We start from the raw sequence: 25,668 nt of genomic DNA, 5'->3' as shown, positions 1-25,668 counted from the left end.
CATGAGTTTTCTATACTGGAGGTACCTCACATGGATGCAAGTCCCTTCTGCTGGAGCTTTGCCAGCCTTATATTTCTTTGCCCCATGTACTTACTACACCCTCAGTCACCACCAAATACACAATTAGGTGTCTGCTGGATTGGGCTGCAGCTTCTTCTGTGGCATAGCTGGGGTAAAGGGTAAAAAGCTTTAAGGTGAGTTTAACACATCTTCCTATTTAATCTCATGTAGTATGAGAGGTATGTTTGGATACTCACCATTACAGCTGCTTAGGTCTCACGGAGATTCCAAGGCAGCTAAATCAGTACACCTCTTTCGTCCACACATTCATCTGCTTAGGTCTGTATCAGTGGTTCTGGGTTGCAATTGCCCCCATACTTCGCTAGAAACTTTTGCCCTTACCTTGAATTCAATATACACCTCTAGCTCCTTGTATCGCAACTCACCCGTGCCACTAACCAAACTGGTTTATCCTGTTATCACATGCCTAGGTGACAGTTTCAGTACAAATCTGTAAGTCAATAAACATAATCAGGCTTCACATTCCATACATTTCAAACCACGCTTGCACTGTTTGAGCGGTCAGTAAGTTGTGTGCTTGGATGTCCGTCACCAGAGTTTCCGCCAGGAAAAACCTCCATCTAACCTCCTTGGTTCCTGGAGGAATCGCCAGGAGTCCTGTCTAGCCCTGTTCCTCATCTGATCAATAGCAGGAACTTCCTGTTGCTAGTTGTGTTCACACAAATTATGTGCACATGCCAATCAAAGTTGAATGGGTTTGTTAAAAAAGGAAGATCAGTAGCCCATGAATTCAGATTCTTCCGACCATGGACTTCCCCCCAGCAACCTCGATTGGAGCGAACTCAGTAAGCTTTTTACACATAGTCTTCCAGCGGACTACACATGACTTTATAAAACAGAGTACAAAGGTGACCAATACTAAGATCACAAGAAAGAAAAAAACGCCCTCAGTTGTAACCAGAATGTAAACTTTTTCCGCTGAGCAAGCTAATCAGCAATTTCTTATTTTGGAAGCTAAGATGTGAAATAGTGGCTTCCTACGTCCTACATGAGGTCTTTCTTTAGGCATGGTTACCGTGATGAAGAAATCATCACTGCTGCAGTTCCAGTTCCACTAAGGCTATAATTTGCTTTTCACAGTTCCATTCTCTGTCAGGTGTAATAGAATGGTCGATTGTGTTAAATGATGCCGAAGTTCAAGTGGGATGAAGGCACTGACACTGCTTCAAGCAGAGACTTTCCCCAGATCATCTTGAATGCCGAACAGGACAAACCCAATACTGTGGTGGGAATGGAAATTTAGTGAACCATCAAGAATTTTATGGATTTCGAAAAACTTCTTCAGCTGGTCAACAACATGATATTTAGGAATTGAACTGATCCTTTCTAATTATAGTATTTTAAAGGTAGCAATGCCATTTGCTAGAATAGATCGTTTTGTCTTTAACTCCATATTGAACAGCGGTATGCAATATAGATACCACCTGTCCTCCTACTAAAATAATAGATAATTGGGGCAAGTCCCAAGACGGGGATATTCAGGCTTTTGCAATTCTTTTTATGAAATGTCTGCTGATTCGTCCTTTGCTGCCTGGAGGTCTTTAACAAATATTGCATTAAAATCATTAGGTAGATTGCTAAACAATCTGTTGAGAATGGACGGTCAGTGAATGTACATGTACGTTTAAATCTTTCACCATGTAAATATATTTATAATAGAAAAGTGATAGAAACACAACTTAGTTTGCTTATTTAAAATTAATATATTAAAGGGTAATTTTGTTGGCTACCATACGCTGCTACTTTTAAATTTGAATGAGTTATTCTATTAGTAATGTATTATTCTGATTGATTATGCTGATGACAGCAATACCAAGCAAACAACACCAAAATAACTTAATATAATCTCTTTGATCTTGAAAGCAAGCAACAAGTGATCTTCTGGTCACTGAACAAAGGAGCTTTTTAACTTCGCTAGCAGAGGTGGGAGGTGACGTTACCATGAATGGAGTAAAAAAAAATTTTATTTGAGAAGTAGTAGTCGACGATATTGATAAATCTGAATGGTAATGATAACTACTGTAAGGACCTGGACAGCGTTTCTTTCTCTAAGGAATCAAACATAACATTAAACATGAAAGTCACCGTTCTTTTGAGACCGATTTCGTCCTGCACCTTCCTGATTCCTTAAGTTTGCTTTAATACATGCAATAATGACATATTTGGATTATAATGTAGCATATACAATCATAGGGAAAATGCCATTTTATACCACATTATTTTAATTGAACATCACTGGCCTTTAAAATCAATTACAGAGATTCTATTACTGGTCAAGATGTTTGCAAACTGCCTTATGCGATCTTTATTAACTTGACTCACTTATTTTAGGTTTGCCAGTTAGGTCCATTCCACTGTCAGTAATGTACAGAAACTAGCCAGACTCCCCGTTCTTCAGACGATGCACACAGCCACTGTGATGAGCTTGACCCCATTTCATACGTTCCCTCCACTACGTTTTAGCTGAATATAGCATTATGTACAATCCGACTTCGGCCATAAGTGAAACTCTGACCAATTCTCAATTTCAACCTTTGTCAAAAATCCACCGGTTTTGTTAGGCATTATATGAACTTGTGAGTGTAACCCGTGTTACTCCATCTAATTCTAGCTCACCTTTGTGTAATTTGCTATTTGTAGTGTACTCCCTCCACCTGTTTCTTCTGCTTGGTAATTAGCTAGACGGGCTGACTAATTTTTAAAATGTGAATCAAAATACTCAGCGGCTAAACAGCTAATGAATATATATCATAGTAAGTAGATTGCTGTTAATTTGAACACCAATTATTAAAAAGTTTCGTATTGTATAGCTGGGCCTTCTTATTAAAACAGTACCAGCAAAATATGTGATCATCATATTGTCAGCAAAAGTGGATTCAAGACTCTTAGTTATTAGACCTGAAACTAAAGCACCCTACACAGAGTAGCTGTAACATTCTAAATGGCTAATGGGCTAACACATATTTTAATAGGGGAAGTAGATACTTTTTCTAAATAGTATTTTCATTCTAGTTAAAAAACGAAAACAGCTTTGGTAAGACCAGTAGGTCTAAGCTTGCATCTTCAGCTCTAACTAAAACATTTAAAACAGCCTTCTGGCACGAGAAAATAATAAACTGATTGTTTTCTGTATATATATAGCCTGTATGAGTAACACATTTTTATATGTGATTATTCGGTGTACTTTTGAGATGTGAAATATTGCCTGATCCATAGCGACCTATTGAAAGGAGTTGGAATAGTACCCAAAACAGTCAATAACACGAGATGATACAGTAATGCTTCAGTGGGCGGAGCCCAAGTCTACCCTATCCACACCTTTAAAGGATTGATAACAATTAATGTTGCAGACAGCTGTATTGTCAAGCTAGACCTAAAAATGAGTCTTTTTACAGATTTTTATCTTGTTTCTTTGTACTTTATTTATTTATTTATTTATAAATTTCTAAAGCGCGAACAAATACCACGAATGGTGTCTCGGCGCTGGGCAGACATAGTGGCACTACCTGTGCATTATTGAGTGAATAGCCATGTCTTCACTTGCTTTCTGAAGAGCAACAGTGAGGGGCTGGTTTTTATGTGATGGGGCAGGGAGTTCCAGAGCCTCGAGGCGGCCACCAAGAAGCGTCTATCTCCCCAGGTGACTGTTCTCACTCGTTGAATGCATAGTGATGCGGAGGAGGCAGATCTTAGCGCTCTTTTGGGAGCATACAGCTGCAGTGATTCCCTAAAAAAGTCGGGTCCTTGGCTATTCAGTGCCTTGTATATGATACACAAAGCCTTGAATTTTGTTCTCTTTTTTACTGGGAGCCAGTGCAGTTGGTAAATGACTGATGAGATCGGTGCGAACTTGGGAGTTTTGGTCAGAATTCGCGCCGCGGCGTTCTGCACCATTTGTAGCTTTTTAAAGACCTGCTCCTGGGCATTCAGCAGAAGCCCATTGCAGTAGTCCACCTTGGATAACACCAAGGAGGACATCAGGGTTTTCCCTGCCGATAGTAGAAGGTAGGGTAGTATCTTTTTCACCTTCCGCAGCGTAAAGAAGGCAGAGGAGACTACTGCATTTGCGTGGTTGGTGAAACTTAGTTTGCTGTCGAACAACACTCCTAGGTTTCTAACCTTTGGGACTGGGATGGGTGGGTTGCCCATTTCCGGTGGCCACCAGATCGGAGACCAAGATGGTTTTAGGTCTCCAAACACCATCACCTCGGTCTTATCCGTGTTCAGTTTTAGACAATTACTGTCCATCCAGCGACTAATGGCTCTCATCCCAGTCTGAAAGTTGGCTGCCACTTCGATCCCGTTCTTATGTACTGCGAGCACCAACTGAGTATCGTCGGCGTACGAAGTCACTCCCATTCCATAGGTTTTAATGACCCTCGCCAAGTCCGACACATAGATGTTAAATATCTGTGCATTGCACTGTAATCGTGACTGGCTTGTACGTACACCTGTGGAATCTCTGTGATTACAAAGGTTGGACTTATAACTCACTTATAACTAGTGGATGCCTCAGTTGTGTATTAACACGTACCCAACCTTTACTCCTTTTATTGTATTCCAGTGCCATTTCATACTAATTGAGAAACAGCACAGGATGGCAGGAAGTAAGCTTTGCCTCAAAGGAGTATCAATCACATCTTGTCTTCTTAGATCAGCATCTAACTATTCATTATAGTGTGTTATCTTATATCTAGGCATGATTCTCAACTATTTCCAGATAAAAATGTCTGCCAATCTGTTTGCCACAAAAACATCCCAGAAAAGTGTACCTTTAGTCTCTATTAGAGGGGTATAATTGAAAAGTCATATTATTCCTGCAGATTCCCATCATTTAGCAAAATATTAATTATGTAAAGCTCTGGCTCTTCTAAGGTTTAACAAATTCCTTTATAGGATAATTGACATCAAAGTACACGAAGTGGGATATAATCCTGTAAATAAAATATAAGACTATCATATCTCTTTCGACCTTGTGGTTTAGTGTGTCACATTGGATTTTCATTACATAGTACATCTGTTGCTGGTAGCTACTCATTAATAATTTGCAACAAACTGATCTCTACATGGAGGTTTACTGGGGCGATGAGGCTAGGTAAAGGGAGATTCAGTCATAAAAGGTACACTTCTCAGTCTGTTTTTAGACGTATAGGCGTGCGTTACAATCGGTGCTCTTTAGAACTCATCCAAGAAGGTACAAGTTTCACCAGAGTAGTGTACATCTTAAAAGCTACAACGGGCGTCACTGGTTAAATTGTTTGGTCCTTGTTGTTCCAAATGATTACATAATGTATGGTTTTTTGCAAAGGCCTGTGCTGCTCTAACAAACTTGTGAGGCACAGATGAGGATGTGAAATAAACGCTAGCCATCTATGAAAATCGTAGAGGACCTCCCGAGGTATAACCGTTACTTTCCATAATAGCTAGGTGCGCATTAATATGCATACTAACTAGTTATGTAGCATACACTACACAGTGCACTTCATCTATGTGGTAAAATAGAAGTTTCAGTACTTGCTTAGTCCTGCAATACTGATTTTATCACAACTGACATGATGAATGGCTGAGCCAGCCCTTCCAGTATTCAGAGCCGATTGTCTAAGCAGAATCTCGTTAGCCTGAACAAACATACTGGCTTCTGCATCAGTGTAGCACAGGCCTTCTTTTTCTTAACTGAGGAAAATACAAAGATGCTGAGTGGAATGCTCGCAGATATTTCCAGCTATTAGCAATCTCTCGGTGTCGTTTTTCAGCAACAGTGCCTCTGTTCTTTACCATCACATTTTTATCTCTTTGCGTTCAACTAAATGTGCTTGAGGTTGGGGCTACTTGGAGCCCGAAGATTTTGGTGGAAGGAAGCCAACAAGCCTTTGCCACTGCAAGTCAACGTGGTGCTCAGGGATTTGGTTCCTGCAACTCAGACGAGGCATACTGGCCTCAAACTTAGTGAGCGGACAGGGCAGGCCTTGTAGGGTGTGAAGAACCACCACCTGTGTTGCTGAGCCTTTCGGAGTCCGTAGGAGCCCAAGATCAGCAGACCGGTCAGCTTAGTTGTGGGGCTTGCAGATGCAGGGAAGTGACTCCTTGACTTCAAAGGTAGATTCCTTCTGGTGTCTTGGATGTCCACAGGCCTTGGACGAGTTCCTGTATGGAGCACAGGCACAGATGTTGCAGCAGACGAGCAGGGCAAAGAGCTCAGGAGCAGCAGGAGACTTCCCGGTTGCAGCCTTGATGCCCAGAGCGAAGTCCAGAGTGCCCAGACAGGGGATTCTGAAAAGGAAAACATTGGGGGATCAATGCCAGCCAAACCTACATGGACTACCCCGGGTTTCTAATTTTCAGAAATGTCTAGGTCTGGTAGGCTTCCGTAGATGGCCGCCGAGCCCGGGACCAAAAACACAGGTGACCCCCTTGCTAATCCAGATGGTAGTCATATTTTCAGGTTTGCATAGCATTGTGGGTAAGAAAACTTGTTGGGATCCATGAGAGGCACACCAGAAGGTACTCCCTATGGTTTTTAGTTTACAAAAATATGTAGAGTTTGTAGATGTTTCCTAGAGACAAACTACACATTGGCAGAGACAAATATAACTGGCTATCCATCTGTTCCTCAAGTACACACACATACTGGTTGAATTTGGTACAAGGGTGATTGAAAGGTTGGTTCAAAATGTATATTTTATTAACAACAGATTTCGCAAAAAGCAAATGCAGTGTTAATAATAAAAGTTTAAAAACCTGAAGCAAACAACTTTACAGCTTGTGAGCTGTAAAGCTACATCAAGGCACCAACCTCTTTACCATCATTCACCCACCTTTCATACTTGACACATACATTCACACCAACCGCTGCAGGCCCAGCACATTACAGCACTTGCATCAACAGACAATGGGGAGACAATGTACACCCTGGCAGAGAAAGACAGAAAAGGTAAATTTTACTTCACAACTAATTATCAGACAATGGGGAGACAATGTACACCCTGGCAGAGAAAGACAGAAAAGGTAAATTTTACTTCACAACTAACTATTCCTTAAGTACACACACACAGGTTGGATTTGTTACGATGGTAGGTGAAGGGTCATAGCGTAAAATGTTATTAACAAGAGATTTCACAAAAAGGAAAAGCACTGTTAATAATTAAAAGGTTAGAAACCTGAACCAATGACTTGCAGCTTGTGAGCTGCAAAGCCACAGCAAGGCACCAAACTGTTAACAGGCAATTCACACACCTTTCATACGTGACACTCACAAGACCATTCACACTGCCAGCTGCTGGCCTAGCACATTACAACATTCACATCAACAGACAGAGCCATTCAAGGGCCCATCACTTTCATATGCCCACATAACTGACACAGCAATCACACTAGCTGGCGGTTGAAGTAGTGTGTGCAGTGGCGTTTGGTTAGCAGTGTGTGTAATGACCAGCAGCAAGTCACTACTCGCACACCACCAGCCAAACACTAGTCCATGCATGCCACCAGCCAAGCCCCTGTCCACTCACACTGCCAGCAAATCCCAAGTCCACACACTCTGCCAGCCAAGTCCCAGTCCATGCACTCCCCCCAGCCAAGCCCCAGTGCACGCACACCTCCAGCCAAGCACCAGTCAACGCACACCGCCAGCCAAACACCAATCCACGCACACTGCCAGCCAAGCCCCTGCCACACACACTGCCAGCCAAGCGCCAGTCCACGCACACCACCAGCCAAGCGCCAGCCACACCCACCGCCAGCCAGGCCCCAAAGCACACCGCCAGCCAAACACCAGTGCACGCACACTGCCATCAATTTTTTTAAACAAAAATGAATACACAAACAGTAGATACGAACTATAACTACAAACAAACAGCTGTAACTAAATACATCACACTAATGCCTACCGTGAAACAAAACTAAAAATATAAAACAATACAGACCAGGCAGTTCACTATTACACTCGCGGTTGCTCCCAAAAACTCTTTTGTGTGTGATACAATCTGAAACATGTGGGCAGACACAGCCCAGAATTCAAAGGACAATTAGCACAATGTATACGACTCTCCTTCCGCATACCTTGTAAACAGACTCTACATCTCTTACTGGAATTGTTTTTTTGGACGTGGGAGGAATTAAATCAGGAAAGTGACCTTTCAATTTAGCCACATCCTCCCCCACGCCGACTCTAGGAACCCTTGCCTGTTCCACTGCAACAAGGTTGCCCCTCACAGACTCCTGAAACTGAACAAAAGTCATCCTTGACACTAGAGAGCACTCCTTGACCCCAACAAAAGCATTAAAAGTTACTAAGTTGAAGAGATGGATGGCCAACTTCTTACACCAAATGTAAGCCTTACGAACAGCAGTGTAAGGTTCCAACCTCTGATTTACTCTATCTACATCACCCATGTGCTCTTCAGCAACCTGACCTCAAACAGTCACAGGTGAGTCAGCTTGTTAGACACACATCCATGGATGATAGTCTGCATGTAGACATCCTTTCTGTCCACAAATTTCACAGCTTGCAGTTCATCACTTCCCAAGGCACTACACTATCCCTTCTCAACCTTTTTGCAAAAAAGTTCTTTTGGGTAACCCTTACGGTTAGAGCGGATTGTACCATGCACAACAGTGTCCACTTTGAACAATTCCTTAAACAATTGCACAGCAGTGGTGAAGTTATCTAGGTACGAATGGTGAACTTTGTTAAAAAGTCCTCTACCAAGTTCCCACGCAATTTTCTCACTAGCTCCAAAAGTGGACGGACATCCAGGGGGGTCAATAGTGGAACCCGTGTACACCTGGAAATTATAGACATATCCTGTCCTACTCTCAAACAATATATACATCTTAATTCAGTCAGTCAGTCAAAAATAACTTTATTTGGTTTTCACAAACCATAAAGCATATAAAACACGTTTCATTTAAAAAACTTTTTCAGTTCTTAAAATTCTACTTAGTTCCTTTGTGGCACCAAGCCTTCAGTCTTTGCCCACATTTATAAGTAAGCTTTCTACCGCTATCATAAATTTTATCCCCCTGCATATTAAAATGTTTGATGCGGCACCCAGCCAACTTGTCGCCGCTTGTCTGCAGATGCGGATATTTAAATCATTAAAAACTGTTCTCAGCAGCTTCCTTCTTTCTGATTTCACAGTTTCACAGACACACAGCAAGTGGCTCAGAGTTTCAGTGTGGTAGCCACATAAACGACATGCCTTTGTTTGATGCTTGTTTTTCCAGGTGGGCACCAAGTCTAATGAACAAAGATCTCCAAATCTGTATGCCATGAATCTCCTTTTTAAAGACAATCGTAAATGAGCTGCTAGATAGGGTTGTGGTCTTAGCCTTGTGTAAGAATTTATTATGACCCATGCGTGGCGGCGTCTTAGTAATCCCCTTTTATCCTTCACAAAGGATAATGCTTTTGCTTTGTTATTGCAAGCTTTTTTAAATGTGGACTTTTCCATCTTGCTGTTCCAAAGCCCATTGATCTCTAATTCATCCAGTGCTATCCGCAGTTGGTCCCCCCACGTATTTGGGGTTCTTTGCTCCATTTGTTGTTTTATTTCCAACCAGCATAAGTTGTTCAAGGTTCCCAACTCTGCTGCTCTGAGTTTCCAGCATAGATTTACCATGGTTGCCTTCCTTTGGAATTCCTGGTTCTGTAATCTGAATTCCAAACAAATTTGTGCTGGCGAGGAACCTTTAAAAAGATTGAATACCGTTTTATAAACCTTGGTTTGTAATTTGTTTAAGATGTTACATTCTGGCCATACCAGGTTTCCAGTCCATAGGACAGGGTTGGTAGCAATTGGGCTGCCATGATTTTTAAAAGATGCTCGTGTGAAGGGCTTTCCAGTTTCTTGGATAGTTGTTTGTAGGCAAATACTAAGGTTTGAGCTTTTGCTGTGATCTCCTTTTTCTGCTCCACCGTTGACAGATTTCTTGCTATTTTGATGCCCAAGTATTTATAAACTCTTGTTTCCTCTATTTGACAGTTCTTTGCGTACCATTTATAGTTTCCTTGTCTTCGGCCCGCTAATCTTACCACCTTGATTTTGGATTTATTCAATTCTAAACCTTGAGCATCCAGGTAGTCTATAAGTTTGTTTATTGTCCTTTGCAGCCCTATCGGAGTTTGACTTACCAGGACAATATCATCTGCATACTGTAAGTATTGAACCGGCTCCTTTGCCAAAATCGGTGGGTGTCCATTTATTTGTTCTAAGTGACTGTTCAAGTCTGCTAAGTATAAATTAAATAAGCATGGTGAAAGGACGCATCCCTGTTTTAGTCAGTTTGTTATATTTATTTTTGAAGAGACTCTTTGTCCGTCCCCAAGTTTAACAGTGGCCCATGTTTCACTGTATAGTGATTGTATTGCATTTATCAGTGGCTGTGGCAATCCCCATGCTTTTAGTTTCTTCCACAAACGGTCCCGCAGCACTCTATCGAATGACGCTTTTAGGTCAATGTAGCAAGCCACTAATACTCCCTTTTTCCTTTCAGCTTTTTCCGTAAGAATTGTCAAGGCTGTTAGGTTTGTAATGGTGCCCATACCCCGTCTGAAGCCTGTTTGGAATTTTGGGATGATGTTGTTTTCCTCTGTCCACTCTTGTAGATGTTCCAGGATACATGCAGCATAGAGTTTGGCCTCTACGTCGATCAGGGCAATCAACCTGTAATTCCCGGGTTCTGTTCTGATGCCGCTCTTATAAATTGGGTGGAACAGGTTAGCGCTCCAGGACTGTGGGATCTTGTTATCTCGGAAAACCTGGTTAAAAAGAGGTGTTAGATATTTTGCCCAAACGTCCAAGTCTCGTTTGAACAGGGCGTTAGGTAGCCCGTTTGGGCCTGCTGCTCCTTCCGCTTTCAGATTTTTTATCAATGTTTTTATGCATTTAACGGTTGTCAGAGTTTGATCATCTGCTTCCCAGCTAAACTGGATTTTTCCACTTTCAATAGTAGTACTGGTTGCCTCGGGGTGCGTTTCTTTTTGCTTTACATTCAGTGACCTTGCTGCATCTGCCTTTTCTATTCCTAGTTTGGGGTTGTACAAATTATCAATGTATTCTAACCAAGTGTTTTCAATTATTCCGATGTTGTTTTGCTTTCCGTATCCTTTCATTAATTTATTGATTATGCCCCAAAATTCTTTACTGTTTGGTAATTTACTTGCCCACAGCAGATCTTCCCATAACTTTTCTCTGTATTTCCTTTTTTCCACTCTACATTCCACCTTATAGTCTTTTCTCATTTTTTGAATCATTCCGCTGTCTATTTTTTTCCCCATTTTAATTGCTTGCGCTTTTTGTCTTACCTCTTTGGCAATATTTCTTTTTTTGTTTCTCAGCTGTGTTGTGTACCATGGCTCTTTAATAGCCCCGTGATTACCTTTGCTTATTGGTTTTGCCGGAAATTTGTCCAGGAGTGCTTCACATAGATTTTCCCAGTTACTTAATAATTGTCCTGCTGACTCCTCAGCATTCTCTATGTGTTCATTCACCGTGTTCATTATGTCTTCCATGATGTTTCCTCTCCGTTTAAGCTTCCGTAAATTATATATTTCAGGCCATGCAGCTAATGGTGCTACACACTCCTTTTGCTTGATGTTTAAGTATAATACTGTCTCCTGAGGGAAATGATCGCTCTCAGGTCGTGTTGAGATGCAGAAATTGTCTACCCGGGGCGTTAACTCTTTACTAATTATCGTATAATCAATAATTGATTGTTTTTTTCCACAGGAAAAGGTAATACCGGCCGGTTGATCTCCCTTCATGTTTCCATTTAGGATGACTAGGCCTAGTTTTTTCAGCTTGTTTCGTATATTTTGATTTTTATTCTTATTCTTATTCGTCTTTCCTCCTGTCAGATTATAGTTGAAATCCCCTGATATAATCATATCGTGATATTGATGTGTGACTTGTAGTGTTTTTATTAAGTCTATTAGGGATGACAGTTTCTCCTCTTTCTTTGTTCTTTGCCGGATGAATATATATGTTGAGAATTAGTAGCTTATCTCCCCCGCCTTCTCCTTGTGCGGGGAGATTTTCTTCCACTTTTATTAATTGGATCTAGTTTTCTCCGAAATCCATTTCCTCCGTTTTCCAGTCATTTTCTATTGCAGTATATATGGACAAACCCCCTCTTGGATGCCCATACTTGGAGGTTTTTTCCACCATTATGTGGACTTCTTCGTAGCCTTCCAAATGCTTTGGAGAAGTGTTCCAAGTTTCTTGTAGCAATATTACTTTAAAGTTACTTAAATAGGTGAGGGTTTCTTGGTCTTGTTGCATTTCGTTAAAACCGTGAACGTTCCAGGAGCAGATCATGGTCTTTTTCTCATTTTGAATTACAGCCTTATTTTTTTGTTCCCCCTTACTGTGCTGTTATCTTCAGGATCGATGTGAATTCAAGGTGAGGGCTAACCAGGACCAGTCTTGATTTCCCTCTGACTGGATGGCTGTTTGCCTATCCGTAATATTTTGCACGCCGGCTCCCCTGCATGTCACTTGATTTGGTGACGTACTTCTGGCTCCTTTTAGTACCGTAGGAGAATTTCCCTTTACTTTCGGAAACCCGGATGCCTCGTCATTTATTAGCGGGTATGGGTATTTGATTAACGGTGGATATAATATTATTATGCCCCAGGTTGCAAAAGTCTCCCTGGTGGAGAAGATCAGTTCCGTTGTCTCAAACGATGCCCTTGTTGTTCTACTTACTTCCGAATCCATCTCCATGTTTATTTAGACAAATTCTAGTGACAAGAGATCGGACGATGGAATTTCCCTTAATTTTGGTATTTCTCTGAATAATCTCATTATATTACCCCTATTTAGTATGTCGTTTTTTCCCTTTGTTTGATATTCAGGCTTAAAGATTAGTTTACGGCCTGTTTCTGCTTGGTTTGGTTGAGGTACCTGATTTCCATTTTGTTCCCTTTTTTCCCTTGTCCTTTCCCCCTAGCGTAGATCGTGCGCTCGATGGTGGGCAGTCCTTTTGAGCTTGATTTCGGCGTTGTGTCTTCTTCTTCATTTTGTCTTCTATTGTCCTCCTTTATGCTGAGTGTTTTTACTGTCCTAGTCTTTCCCATTTGTTTTTTCTCCGATAATGTTTTGCACGTCCTGCCTTTTTTGTCCAGGGTAATTGATAGATGGAAGTCTGTACTTGAGTCTCTTCCTATGTACAGTCCAGGACTTTTTTCCCTTTTTGACCAATTTGTTTTATCTTCATTGGTTATCCATTTGGTCATTGCCTCCTGGTGCTTGGTTTTTGAGCCATCATCGCTTTTTGCTTCAGGTGCTACTTTCTGAGACGTGTCTACTATTTCCTGTAGTCTTGTGTTTGTTTGTTTTTATCCCTTCTTATCACGTTTTCCGTCTCCACCTCTTTGCTAGTTTTTGTTTTTGTTTTTTCGACTGCTTTCCACCCTTTTATTACTTTTCTGTCAGCAGGTTCTGGTACACACTGGTTGCTTTGCATGACTGTTTTCCATCCCTCAAATTGACTGTTGTATTTGTTTCTCCGATGTTTTGCTGTGTTGTTAGTCCGTCGACTGCTTGCTCTTGTGCACTGTTGTTAGCGTTTTGAGCAAAAATGGCATAATTTTGTTTTTTTCCCTGCTTTGTTTTTGAGTTGGCGTTCTTCCTGGCTTTCCGTGCTCATTTGCGTTGTCTTCTGGTTTGATTTTCCAGTACACTTGGAGCGACAGATGTATTGTTTTCGCCGTGGCTAATGCCCTTCTCATTTGTTCTATTTGCCTCACCTTCCATGGAGTATTCTGCAGATTCCATACTTTGCCTCATACTTCTTTGTTTTCGATCGTTATAATTTTATCTTTATATTCTAAACGCGATGTTTCTTCTGTTTGTTTTCTTGCTTGTGCTGCACGTAGGATCTCCGTCAAAATTTTTGGTAGACATGCCAGTTTATCTTTTTTTTTGTCGCACCCGCAGCTTTGGTCCAAAACTTTGTTTTTGTTTTGTCTGTCTTTGTTTGTTTTTGTTCCATTAGTTATTTGATCTGCGATTTTATCCAGCTTGTTATTGATTCCTGCAATGTGAGTTGCGATCAGGTTCATTAAATCAACCTGGACATCCAATTTGTCCGATTTGAAAATTTAATGCCGTGATTGCTTGCTGTAGACTTTTTAGTAACGAATCACTCCAAGTGGTTGTTTCTTTGTTTGTTGGTTGTATTGAGATCCCTGATATGGAATCGAACCTGCTTACCGATGAAATGGTGATTGGTGACTGTGTTTTTTTGTCTCCTTGTGGCGAACCACTTCGCCCCGTGTTTACTTCTTTCCAAAGAATGGGGCTAGGGGTGTATTTGATGGGGGTTGATACTGTTCCCCTTTCAGCTCCCATTTCCTTTTTTTCCTGCTGGTTTGTATCTCTACGTTTTCCCGGGTTAGTTGTCCCTGATTCCCCCTCCTTTTGAGTTTTAAATTCCAGCATCTTTATGAGGTCTTCTTCCTCTGTTATTGAAAAAGATCTTGACCAGTTTGTCTTTCGGATATTTCCTTGTTGTGTAACTTGATCTCCACCTTCACTTTGTTCCCTTAACATATATCTTTGTGCGGTTATTTCTTCCTTGCTTTTTTCATGAGATGTATGTTTGGGTGCCGGGACATGTATTTGTGCTGTCGTCTTTAGAAGCCATTTTTTTTTAAGCTGATTTCTCTCGAACCGGTCTTTCATCCTTTTCTTCTGGTACTCTCCCTTCTTTTTGTTGACACTCTTCTGGTTGTCTCGACATTGCTTCTAGGTATTTGTCTCCAGCTGTTTTTGGTGTTGTCGCTTGTATCGGTTTTATGGGAGTTTGTAGGCTTTGAGCCTCTTCTGTGTTTGCATATATTGCCGCCATCGGGTCTTTTAGAAATTGGAATTTGTGCTTTAGGTTTTTCCCACCGAACTTAAATGGCTCTGTAGCTATAGTAAGGATCACACTCTTTTCTTGTGGGTTGGAATTCTCTTTTAACTTGCTCTTGTTTCCAGATTTATTAGCCGCTTTTATTTGATCCAGTTTTATCGCTCTTTTCTTGTTTTTGTAAATGGGGGCTTGGCGAACTTTTCCTGACCGCATATCCCCAATTCTTTACTCAGATTGGTGATAAGACTGATCCCGGTGACTTATCCTGACCCCGGTGCTGTTCTTTGTGGCTTCCGCTATTGCGGTTGTCCCTCCCGCTGCCAAGGTGTTCTTATCTCTCCAGTCAGAGATACTGGGGGCACTGCTTCGCTTCACCACGCCTCTCCTCCGGTCTCTCGCCTCACTCGCAACTTCCGGCGCCGGCTACTCCTCCCGAGCCTCTCTGCTCCTTCTGCGTCCTGCTGAGGGACAACTCCCCCACCGTGTCACCTCCTCGGCTGCCGACCCTTACTCTAGCTGTGGCGTAAGGTGCTGAGGGGTGGCTTGGGGCACGACACACAACACAGGATTGGGGCAGCTGCCGTCAGGGAGGGACTGCGTTGGAGTGTTGCGGTGTCTGGCAATGTGGTGGCTTTCTCTGTCGTGTCTAGTCACTTACAATCCGTCCCGTCAAGATATAAGGTGCTTACTTGGATCCCTCTGTTGGGGCCTCAGGTCACAAGTTCTCAAGCTATATAACTGTTTAACAGTTTTTATCAGGCAGTCCACCGTGATTTTGCTGTTGCCTGCTAAATGCTGGTGCTTGAATAGTAGCTTGTAGCTTAATGGTGCTTAATTTGAAGCTTAAAGTTTAAGTAGTACATTTGGTCCCTCAGTAACTCTGCCGTGGTTGGTTTCCTGCAGGGCTGCTGCTCGCTGCTACTTCTGCTGCTGCCTTCGACTCACCCTTTTGTTTGCCAAAGACCCTAACCGGCCCTCGAGTCTGAAGTGCTGGCGGGGTATGGTTTCAGGGGCCTCAGGGGCTCGGGCTAGAGCTGACAGCACGCCCCCCCAGCCCGACCCGCACCCACTCCTGCTCACCGCTCCCAGCACCCGTCTCCCGACTCACCACTTCTTGCCGCCTCTCCTCTCTCCTTGCTGTATGGTGCTGTATGGTACGGAGCGGGCGGAGTTGCGGTGTGGGTTGCCTCGGGATGCCGGGAGCCTCGAAAGCACGGGCTGCTCAGGCTGCCTGGAACCGTGCCTGGGACCGTTTTGCCTGTGTCCTGTGTCCTGCACGGGAGTTCACTCCCCTCCAGCGTGGCAGCGCGGCACAGCGCGCCACAGATACAGATGCCGAACACAGCCTGTCCTGTTCGGTGCGCTGCCCGGCAATTGCAGCGGGGGTCCAAGCGGGGGCCCAAGCAGGTCTGACACGGGTTTACGGCAGTCAGTTGGCAGGCCGTCTATGCAGCTCCTTGCTCCCTGCTCGGCGTCTGGCGTTCTGGCGACCAACGGCTCTCTGGCTCCCTCTAGCGACACAATCTTAATTCCATAATGTGCCCTCTTGCTAGGAATGTACGGCCTAAAAACCAAACAGCCTTAGAACGGGACCTAAGCTATTTCTTTCCCTGTAGCATAGATCTCTGAAAATCGATGTACAAAGAGATCATAGACAGACCAAATCTTAAAAATCCGGTCACAATCAGGGTGATCTCGTGGCAACGCAGAAAGCATCATCTGAAGCAAAAGTAAATACCGATCAGAACTCATAATTGCAGGAAATATGGCTGTTGCCATCAAGGGACTGGTAGACCAATATGAAGCCAGGGACGCCTTCCTTATTAAGCAAATCAAAAAAGTGAAACCCAAAAGCTCCATCTCAACCAGATTTGTGGGAGTCCACAGGGTAGCTCGAGAGTGGGCCTAAGTCTGGTACTGTTGTCCCTCAAATACTGTTCAGCATAAAAATTAGTCCGCTCAGCAATCTGAACCAAAAATACATTGTCCATAAACAACTGAAAAAAATGTACAGGCAAACATATTTCACAATACACTCTACACCCTGCAACACCACTAAAGGCAGGCAACACCGGCTGCACCATCTGTGGATCAACCCAGAGTTAAGCACTTCAAATGGGAAGCCTTGCAGCCCCAGGCTGCATTCCAGAGGCCTCTTCCTGCACCATCGACACATCAGCTTCCGCCTCTAAAACAGACTGAGAGTAGCTTCATCATCAGATGATTCCTCGTGGACAGAAAATTCCCTGCCAGAATCTTGCACTTCCTCCTCTGTCTCAGATGCACTGTCGGTCTCATAATCATGGTCAGAGGAATATTCAATAAGCATTCCAACAACCTGCTGAACAGTAATCCTGTGGTTAGCCTGATTCCTTACTAATAACGGTAACTTGACAAACAAGTCAACAACAGCAAATACTTTGTAAAATAAATATTAAACAAAATGTGGCTTTATCACAAAGACCTGTATACTCCAAAATAATTCCACTCACTTGCCAGAAACTGCTTGAATCACCACCGCATACTCTGCAAGGACCAACTATAACCCCCTAAAAAAGAAAAATACACATAAGACAACAAAATACACATCGTGCACAAATCCAAAAAGAATTTCACGCTCAAAACATAAGCTAAATATTCTGATATTAAGTCACCACTTACAAAAAATCTCTCATGAATGACTATAATATTCATTTGGAGTAAACACAGCCTAAAAATATTTCTTACTAAACACATGCAACTACGCAAACTGAAGATTAATCACTGCCGAAACGGGAATCACATCAACGGAAACAAAAGCTTTGGGCTAAAATAAAAAGGATAAACAAAACATTACAATCACAGATGCAAATAATGCACCAGTCCACACACAATTCATCAGCCAAGCTGGGGGACAGATGGGCCTAAAAATATAGCCAAATCATTCACTCCCAAAAGGGGAGCGCCCCTTGCCCAAGGAGACGTTCCCCAAAAGCAAATTAGTGAAACCAACATTCCTGGTGTCCAGTGGCTTCAGCCGACCTTGGGGGCAGGTGGGCCTAAAATCATGAGGCAGAACTGCCAGAAGCGGGGCCAAAACAGCCAAAATAATCAATCCGTAAGGGGAGCGACTCTTGCCCAAGGGGCCGCTCTCCACAACAAAAATATTGCCCAACAAAATAAATCCCTGGTGTCTAGTGGCTTCTGCCCCCCCTCCTTTGGGAGAAGATGGGCCTAAAATCATATGGCCGATCTGCCCCTAAAGGGGGCAGAAATGGCCAAAATAATCACCCCTTAAAGGGGAGCGGCCCTTGTCCAAGAGACTGCTCCCCAAAATAAAAAAAAATCCCTGGCGTCCTAGTGGGTGACAAAACGACATAAATTCAAAATTATCTGCACCCAAGGGGGGCAGAAACGGACAACACAATTCCTCCCCAAGGGGCCTCTCCCCACCATTTAGAGAAATTGACAACAACAAAAATGTCTGGTGTTTAGTGGACTTTACTGCTGCACAATTGCGGCCCCATGCCTGATCGTGCAACATGATTGCTCCAAAGAGACATTGGAGGAAAGGAAAAACCTTTCCTTTCCCGCATACCAATCCTCTCTCCTGCGCTCCCCCCCCCCCCACCCCCAAGGAGAACCTACCAGTTTTCCTCGACGTGCTGGAAACAAATGGTGTCCAGTGCTTCAGGCAACCACTAATAATGTCAGTACACAGTGTGCGCTGACATCAGATGATATGGAGGGGGAGGCGAAGGGGCAGTGGAAGCACTTCCACTGTCATCCCTAGTGGGGGTGACAAAAAGGGCGGTCCACCGGAGGGGGACCGTCGGTGGGTCTCCGTTGCATACCCCCGCTGTGGTGTCGGACGGGTCCCGGACGTCTAACCCACACAAGGGGTTAATATTCATTGTATGTGAAATGCAAACATTCTCTCAAGATACCTCTCTGCAGGGCTTGTCATTAACAGAGCATGTGCAATTTGAAAATGAATCACTGTGGCCTTATTGAATTGATGGTATAGCCTGGGTAAAAACTGTGCTTTAAAGTAATATGATTTAATAATGTGTTTTGAAAATGTGCTTTTAGTTATTAACCATTTAGACTTATGGGTGCACATGCATCAAAGTAGCCAATAGCGAATCCTTAATTGCGATTTTTAAGGAACGTATTTAAAGATTTGCTATTGGCTATGCATGTAGGAATCGCAAATAAATGAGCGATTCCTACAAATTCCTTAATTGCGACTCGCAAATTGCAAGTCTCAATTAGGGAATTGCTTTCCATTCATTCCTATGGGCCTAGAGGCCCATAGGAATCAATGGAAATTGCATGTTCAATTTGCGAGTACCAAATAGGTACTCGCAAATTGCGCGTGCAATTTCAGGGTGCAAGGGTGCCAAAAGGACACCCTGTTGCACCCCTGAAATTGCCATGTAACCACATGTTACACACTTGTGTGTGTGTAACATGTAACTTTGAAAAATGCACTTTAGTGCCTTTTTCAAACTTTTCGCAAATTACCGTCCAGTGTCATTTGACGGTAATTTGCGACCCCTAATAGCGAAATCGCTATTTAAAATTGCATTTAAGGAATCGCACTTTGCGATTCCTTAAATGCAATTGCAATTTAATTAATCGCAAATTCTGTGATTCCTTATATTGCGATTTTTGCATTTGGGATGAAGCATCCCAAATGCAAAAATACCAGTCACCAAGGGGCAGATTCTGAGAATCTGTCTGTTTTGCGACCGGTTTTTAGTTTGATGCATGGGGCCCATGGTGTTCTGATGAATGCATCCTCCCGCTGACTCCTTTCCTTGTGCATTATTTCTCCAGACTTTAGAATGGTCCAGAAAACTTTTCCCTAGCAATGGCACCCCAGTGCTGCAAGGTGGCGAAATTCCGCTCTGGCTGCGACTCCACCGTCAGACATACTACCGTCAGTCATGACAACTCCACGTTATATCAGGCACCTCAATTGTGCATTATGGAGCTCTTTCTCTCATTGTCTCACCAATGTAACTCCCCATCATTTTGACAGTGACTAGGTCAGCTGTCTCTGCCTAAAAGTTCAGGTTTCACGCCTTGTCCCGGATAGAGCACAAAAATGTCCAATTCAGTCCCACATGACAACTGCATGTGGTGTCTCAGACTGGTATACACGACACCCATCCTGCAATTCTTGTGCTTTCGTGGACTTGAAGGCTCATAGATTTTTCTGCATGTAATAAGCTATTGGATCTGATGCCTTTGTTATGCCTGATAAAAAGTATGACTATGCAGAAGATGATTATTCAGAGGCTGACGCCCTCCTTCCTTATTAAAATACTGATGCTGTCTTATGTCTGAAACAAATTGTGTAGACTGGGCACTTCACCTCAGGGTGACATCAGTTAAACATCTAGCCCTGCCTCATAGAAAATGTCCTCAATTACAACTGTGGTTCAAAAAGCAACTGAAGATCTGGATTGGACCCTGCCCTCTGCAGAGGTGAAGTCTACCAGTCTGACTGAAATTTTAATGCCATCGAAAGGTTGACTGAGCCCTTGCTTTTAATCAGTGAGGCCCTCTTCGATCCTATCTTTGTGTCATAATTTTTTATTGGAGTTCAAAGATAGGCAATTGACGGCATGGAAAAAACCCTTTTTGAGGCCCAACATTCTCCAGACAGAGTGCAAGACATCATAGTTCTGCTCCGGGTGACTCCCACTTTTTGTACTATTACTTGTCACCAGCAAGTTTAGTTTCTAAAGATAACCCTCAAAGCAAAATCACAATGCCTTCCCAATAACGCCTCACAATAAAACATGGGCTGAAAAGTCTTTGATTCTGGAAGGCTGGCATTTGACTCCTAATGGCAATTGCCTTTTGATCCGATTTACGCAAGCCAAATGGGAATTGGTAAAACTGCTGTGATCACTTTGCCAGACCACATAAAAAAGCTGTTTACAGACCTAGTCAATGAGAGATAGGACACATCCAAACAAATATTGACCTGGTAAATGAGAGATTGGACACATCCAAACAAATATTGAAAGGAGGCCTCGACTCTGCAGACACTATTGCATGATCCATATGCATGGCTGTCAGATAGCCAATCCACTCTTATTGACATGCCCTTTGATAGCGAGCAGCTGTATGGAGTGAAAGGCAACTCTACCCTCAACACGTCAAAAACAATAGAACTATGACTAACACACTTGGCCAAGCGCCTCCAGTGCGTCAATTTCAGTAACAATATAGAAAGTTTGTGACTACCTGAGGGCAGTACAGTCCTGGAAGATACAAACTTCTTAGCCTGTCCAGACAGTCGCGTCAGGGGCGAGGCGTCCCCGCGACAATAAGGGCGATTTTACAGGGCTCTGCAAGGGAACAAATACACTGTTAAACCCACAACAAGAGCCCCACAATCAACCCAACTCTCACAGCACCAGAACCCCAAAACGCTCTCACCACACAAAAACGAGGGAGAGAACAGGGAAAGGCACTTAACTGGCTGCGAGGCAGCGAAGAAAGAGGAAGGGATTACAAGATGGACGCCCTACCTTAGCGCAGTAGACACTATGGAAGGACTATGTTTATGGACTGATGGGAGTTGTAGTTTATCCCATGTGTTATAATGTTTTTGCGATATGTTTATCCCAGTGTTGAGTGATACAGCATATTCTTTACAAAATTTTTTGCTTTTCTGGCTGCTATGTGGTTTTCTGTTAATAAACAGCGAAGAGAGAAAAGCATAATCTGAAGCATCCGGTCCTGACATAGAATCTCCGGACACATTACGTATCCACCAGAAATATGATGAATGATTGCTAAGTAACTTTTTCTTTTAATCCTCTTTCTTAATGGTGTATTGTGTGTCCTGCTTACCAGCAAAAGTGTATTTTTAAAAGCTTTTCTTAACACTGTTAATTTGTCGATATATTGTACTATTTCACAGTGCAGCTTGTCTTGGAATTCCTCTGCATGCCAAGGATGCCTTGAAATAGCCTATTTGTTTATTGGTTCAATACTCACTTTGGGGACAATAACAAGCCACATTTAAAGCTAGTCTGTGAGCAGGTAAACTTTGCAGAGTTTAGCGATGAATGGGCACTGCTATTGTGTTGCAGGCATACATTCTCATGTGGTACTACTGATCTCCAAAATAGCTAATATGCAGCAGATGAGCAGAACTTCTGTAAATAGTCCTGATCATTTGTTATCAAAAGTAGTGATCGGGTTGTATGACTTAGCAACACATTCATTTACAACACATGCCTTCACACACAACCATAACAATGCAATGCTTTTACTATTCATTGGCTTTACAATGCTGTATTGCCCACGTTGTAAAGGCGGTTTCCCAGTGATGGGTGCAGAAAACACAAATTATTTTTTTTATTTTAAAATAGTGAACCTGTAGTGTTACAATATTCACTTGAAGAACCACACTACACTACAGAAAAGTACAATTTCCTTCTAGTGTTTGTAAGCAGATTTCTGTAAAGACTTACTTCTCTCCCCCTATGGATAAAGATACACAATTTTGGGAATTGACATTCTTGCTCCCCCATTTAGGTGGATTGCCCAAATCGGGATTCTAATTCGGTACCATTGTAAATAAATTATCTATGTCCATTTTTGTTGTTATAAAGGCTCTTCCAAGTGACAACATAAAAATCCAATTTGGATACTGTAGGGGACAATAAAACCATACATGGAAGGGAATTCATATTGTGTTCCAATGGCCCCATTAGCCATATGATTTGATGGGAAAGATCACCATGTCTTCCCAGACTTAAATTTGTTTGTTTTATACATCTTGATAGTGGTGTGTATTTAGTTGAGCTCCACTGTTGCAAACGTAGGTCTACTGATTGTAAAAAAACGTACACATTAAATAGAGAAGTATATCCTTTGGCATGGAGTTGATATTTTCTGAAGTGCGGGCAGTAAGTGTAGATTCAAATTGTGGTATCATAAACTAAATCTTGAGTATGATTATTTAGCATTTCGTGAAAGGTGCTGCTTAATTAGCACTCTTAGCATAGTAAAGGATCCCACTGGCACTTACTAATGAACAGAGCAAATTGAAAACCGTGTACTCACTTGCCACCCCATAATACTGATGTTTCTTCAGTTCATAGCCAGCACATCATACTGGTTGGGCCCTTGTTTGGAGTTATACTAGGTTGCTGGTATTGGTGCAGCTTCTAGTACAGTTTTATACACATTGTGCAAATATGTACGATTCCTACCATTTCTGATTGATAATGTTGAATTGTCTTATAACTGATAGGTATAGCAAAAGTTATCGGGAACAGTGTAATATAACCGAAAATCTGCTTCAAACCCACATATTGTAACACTGCTCGTTGCTGCTGTTTAAATGTGTGTTAATTTTTCTTCTTTCCATTGGGAAAGGTGCATGATGAGACAAGTAAATAAAGAGGCAACCCCAAACCGATATGCTACTTGTGGTAAGTTTTTCATCTTCATTGTAAAAAAGTGCATTAAATAATCATGTTATCCTACTTTATGTACAGAATGGAAAATTGTAATAAAATAACGATGTACACTGAAGTAGAGTAGAAGTCTTCTTTATTCCATCTTATCACCATCACAGGTTCCAGTCAGCTGGAGGCAGCTGTGGAATGTTCATGCATTCTTGAGTGGACTATACCAAACGGGGGCAAGGGAAGAGGGGGGGCCGGAAGGAACCAAGTGAGATTACAACACATCTCCTTATGGGGGAAAGGAAAGGAACGGATAGGGTACATTGCATAGATCACAAAATTCAATTAATAGAGTAGGCAAGCAGAAGGCGGCACGCCAAAACACAGTAACCAGTGCCGGAAGACTTATTTTGTGGTATAGTAATCTTTGCTCCACCGGGGTGCAACTGTGGGTCTAGACGACCTTCTGGGGGTCACCTGACTCATACCTTGAGGTAATACTTGCAACTGGGGAACCTTGAATTCCTTGTATGGAACAATTCTATCCATGCTCCAGGTTTGACCATTGGCCAACTGTACCACATTCTTACCCACATTAGTCACCACCATGGGATCGGAGAACCTGGTGGCACCTCTCCGTCTCGACTTGGGGAGATCAATGCGCACCAAATTACCTTCACGCACCTGTCTGGCTTTAACATGTTTATCAGAATTGTACCTTGCTACATACTTTTCTTGGTGGCTTTTGTAACGTTCCCCAATCACCCCTCTGTCTACCAAACAACTGGTTTGTCTCTCAATAGGGGGAGAAAGTTTAGTTTTTGGATCCCTCCCCTTCAATGAAGTAAAAGGAGACACCCCCGTGACCAAGTTGGGAGTGGTGCGGTGTGCCCAGACTGTTTCTCGCAGAGCCTGTGCAGCGGGTGTGTTTTTACATTTCTGCCCGTTGTATGCACTCTTTTACCACCCGGTTCATACGCTCCACTAATCCATTGGCACGGGGACAATAAAAGGCAGATTTTTGGTGAACAATGCCCATGTCTGAAAGAAATGCCTTCATCTCCTCTGATGTAAATTGCACCCCATTATCCGTGACTAGAATGTCCGGGATGCCTTCCTCGAAAAAGCTTTCATTGAGAAAGCTCACGAGTGCCTTAGTGTCAATCTGGTGTACACATTTATATATCGCCCACTTCGAGTGATAGTCCACCAAAACCACAATGAATCTTTCTCTCAAGGTTTTCAAATTTAATGGGCCAATTATGTCAGTTGGCCAGTTTGGACCAAGGCCTATCGGGTATGGACACCGGAGACAGGGGTGGTTTCCGGGTTTGATGGGTTTTATCCGCTTTGCAACACTCCATGCAGTCTCTCACTACAAGTTCAGCCATGGCATCCATCCCCGGCCAACAGTAGTCCAACCTGATCTTACTCTTGGTTAAACTAAGGCCCAAGTGTCCCTCATGTGCCAGGTCAACAATTTTCTGTCTTAGGGAAACAGGTGGGACAACCTTTTCTCCTCTGAATACCATATCATCCAAAATGTTAAGTTCCAGTCTCACCTCCCAAAAACCACTCAATTCAGGCACTACCTTGCTCTTATCACTGGGCCACCCATTTATTATACTGTCTTTGAGTGTCTGCAAGTGCCTGTCTTGGTTCAATCCCTGTTCCCATTCCTCCTTACCCAAAGAAGTGAGTACCAACACCCGTTCCTCATCCTCTGTTATAGCTTCTTCCCCACCCACTTTGTTAGGTGAACGGGACAGGAAGTCTGCAACCACATTTTGAGATCCTGGCATGTACTTTACAATGAAATTGTACCCCTCCAAAACTAAAATCCACCTTGAACTGCGTGGTGTGGTTTTCTCTGAACCCTTCGTAATGAAAGCATACATGAGAGGTTTATGGTCGGTCCGCACAGTGAAAGGAATGCCCCATAAGAAGAAGCGAAAATGTTTAATAGCCCATGTGCAAGCTAGTGCCTCTTTCTCAACTACAGAGTAGTTAACCTCCGCTCCTTTTAGAGCGCGTGACGCAAAGGCCACTACCTGTTCTTTGTTCCTGTCCATCTGTACAAGGCTAGCCCCCACACCCTTGTTACTTGCATCAGTGAATAGGATCGTGGGTTTGGTCGGGTCAAATCTTCCCAAAGATGGGGCTGAGGCAATGCAATCTTTCACTGTGGTGAACGCCCCTTGGCAACTTTCATTCCAAACTAACGGATTTCTTGCTTTCACCAATATTCTCAGTGGTTCCACAATACTGGCATAATTTCTCACAAATTTGGCGTAATACTCAGAAA

General features: G+C 42.8%; 1 protein-coding gene across 4 annotated transcripts in view; it reads left to right on the top strand.

The window, feature by feature from the left end:
• Positions 1 to 25,668, top strand: part of C4_1H7orf57 (chromosome 4_1 C7orf57 homolog) — a 242,188-nt gene that overhangs the window by 14,617 nt on the left and 201,903 nt on the right. For all 4 annotated transcript variants that reach the window (XM_086964899.1, XM_086964896.1, XM_086964897.1 and 1 more), the window contains exon 2: positions 23,332 to 23,387. In XM_086964899.1, the coding sequence (XP_086821025.1) occupies positions 23,336 to 23,387 (52 nt within the window). In that variant the 5' untranslated portion in view covers positions 23,332 to 23,335. The remainder of the gene's footprint in view (positions 1 to 23,331; positions 23,388 to 25,668) is intronic.

This window comes from Lissotriton vulgaris, chromosome 4_1 (assembly GCF_964263255.1).
Source record: "Lissotriton vulgaris chromosome 4_1, aLisVul1.2, whole genome shotgun sequence".
Taxonomy (NCBI): Eukaryota; Metazoa; Chordata; class Amphibia; order Caudata; family Salamandridae; genus Lissotriton; species Lissotriton vulgaris.
Note: the sequence above shows the minus strand (reverse complement) of the source record. Positions and strands in the feature narration are given on the sequence as shown.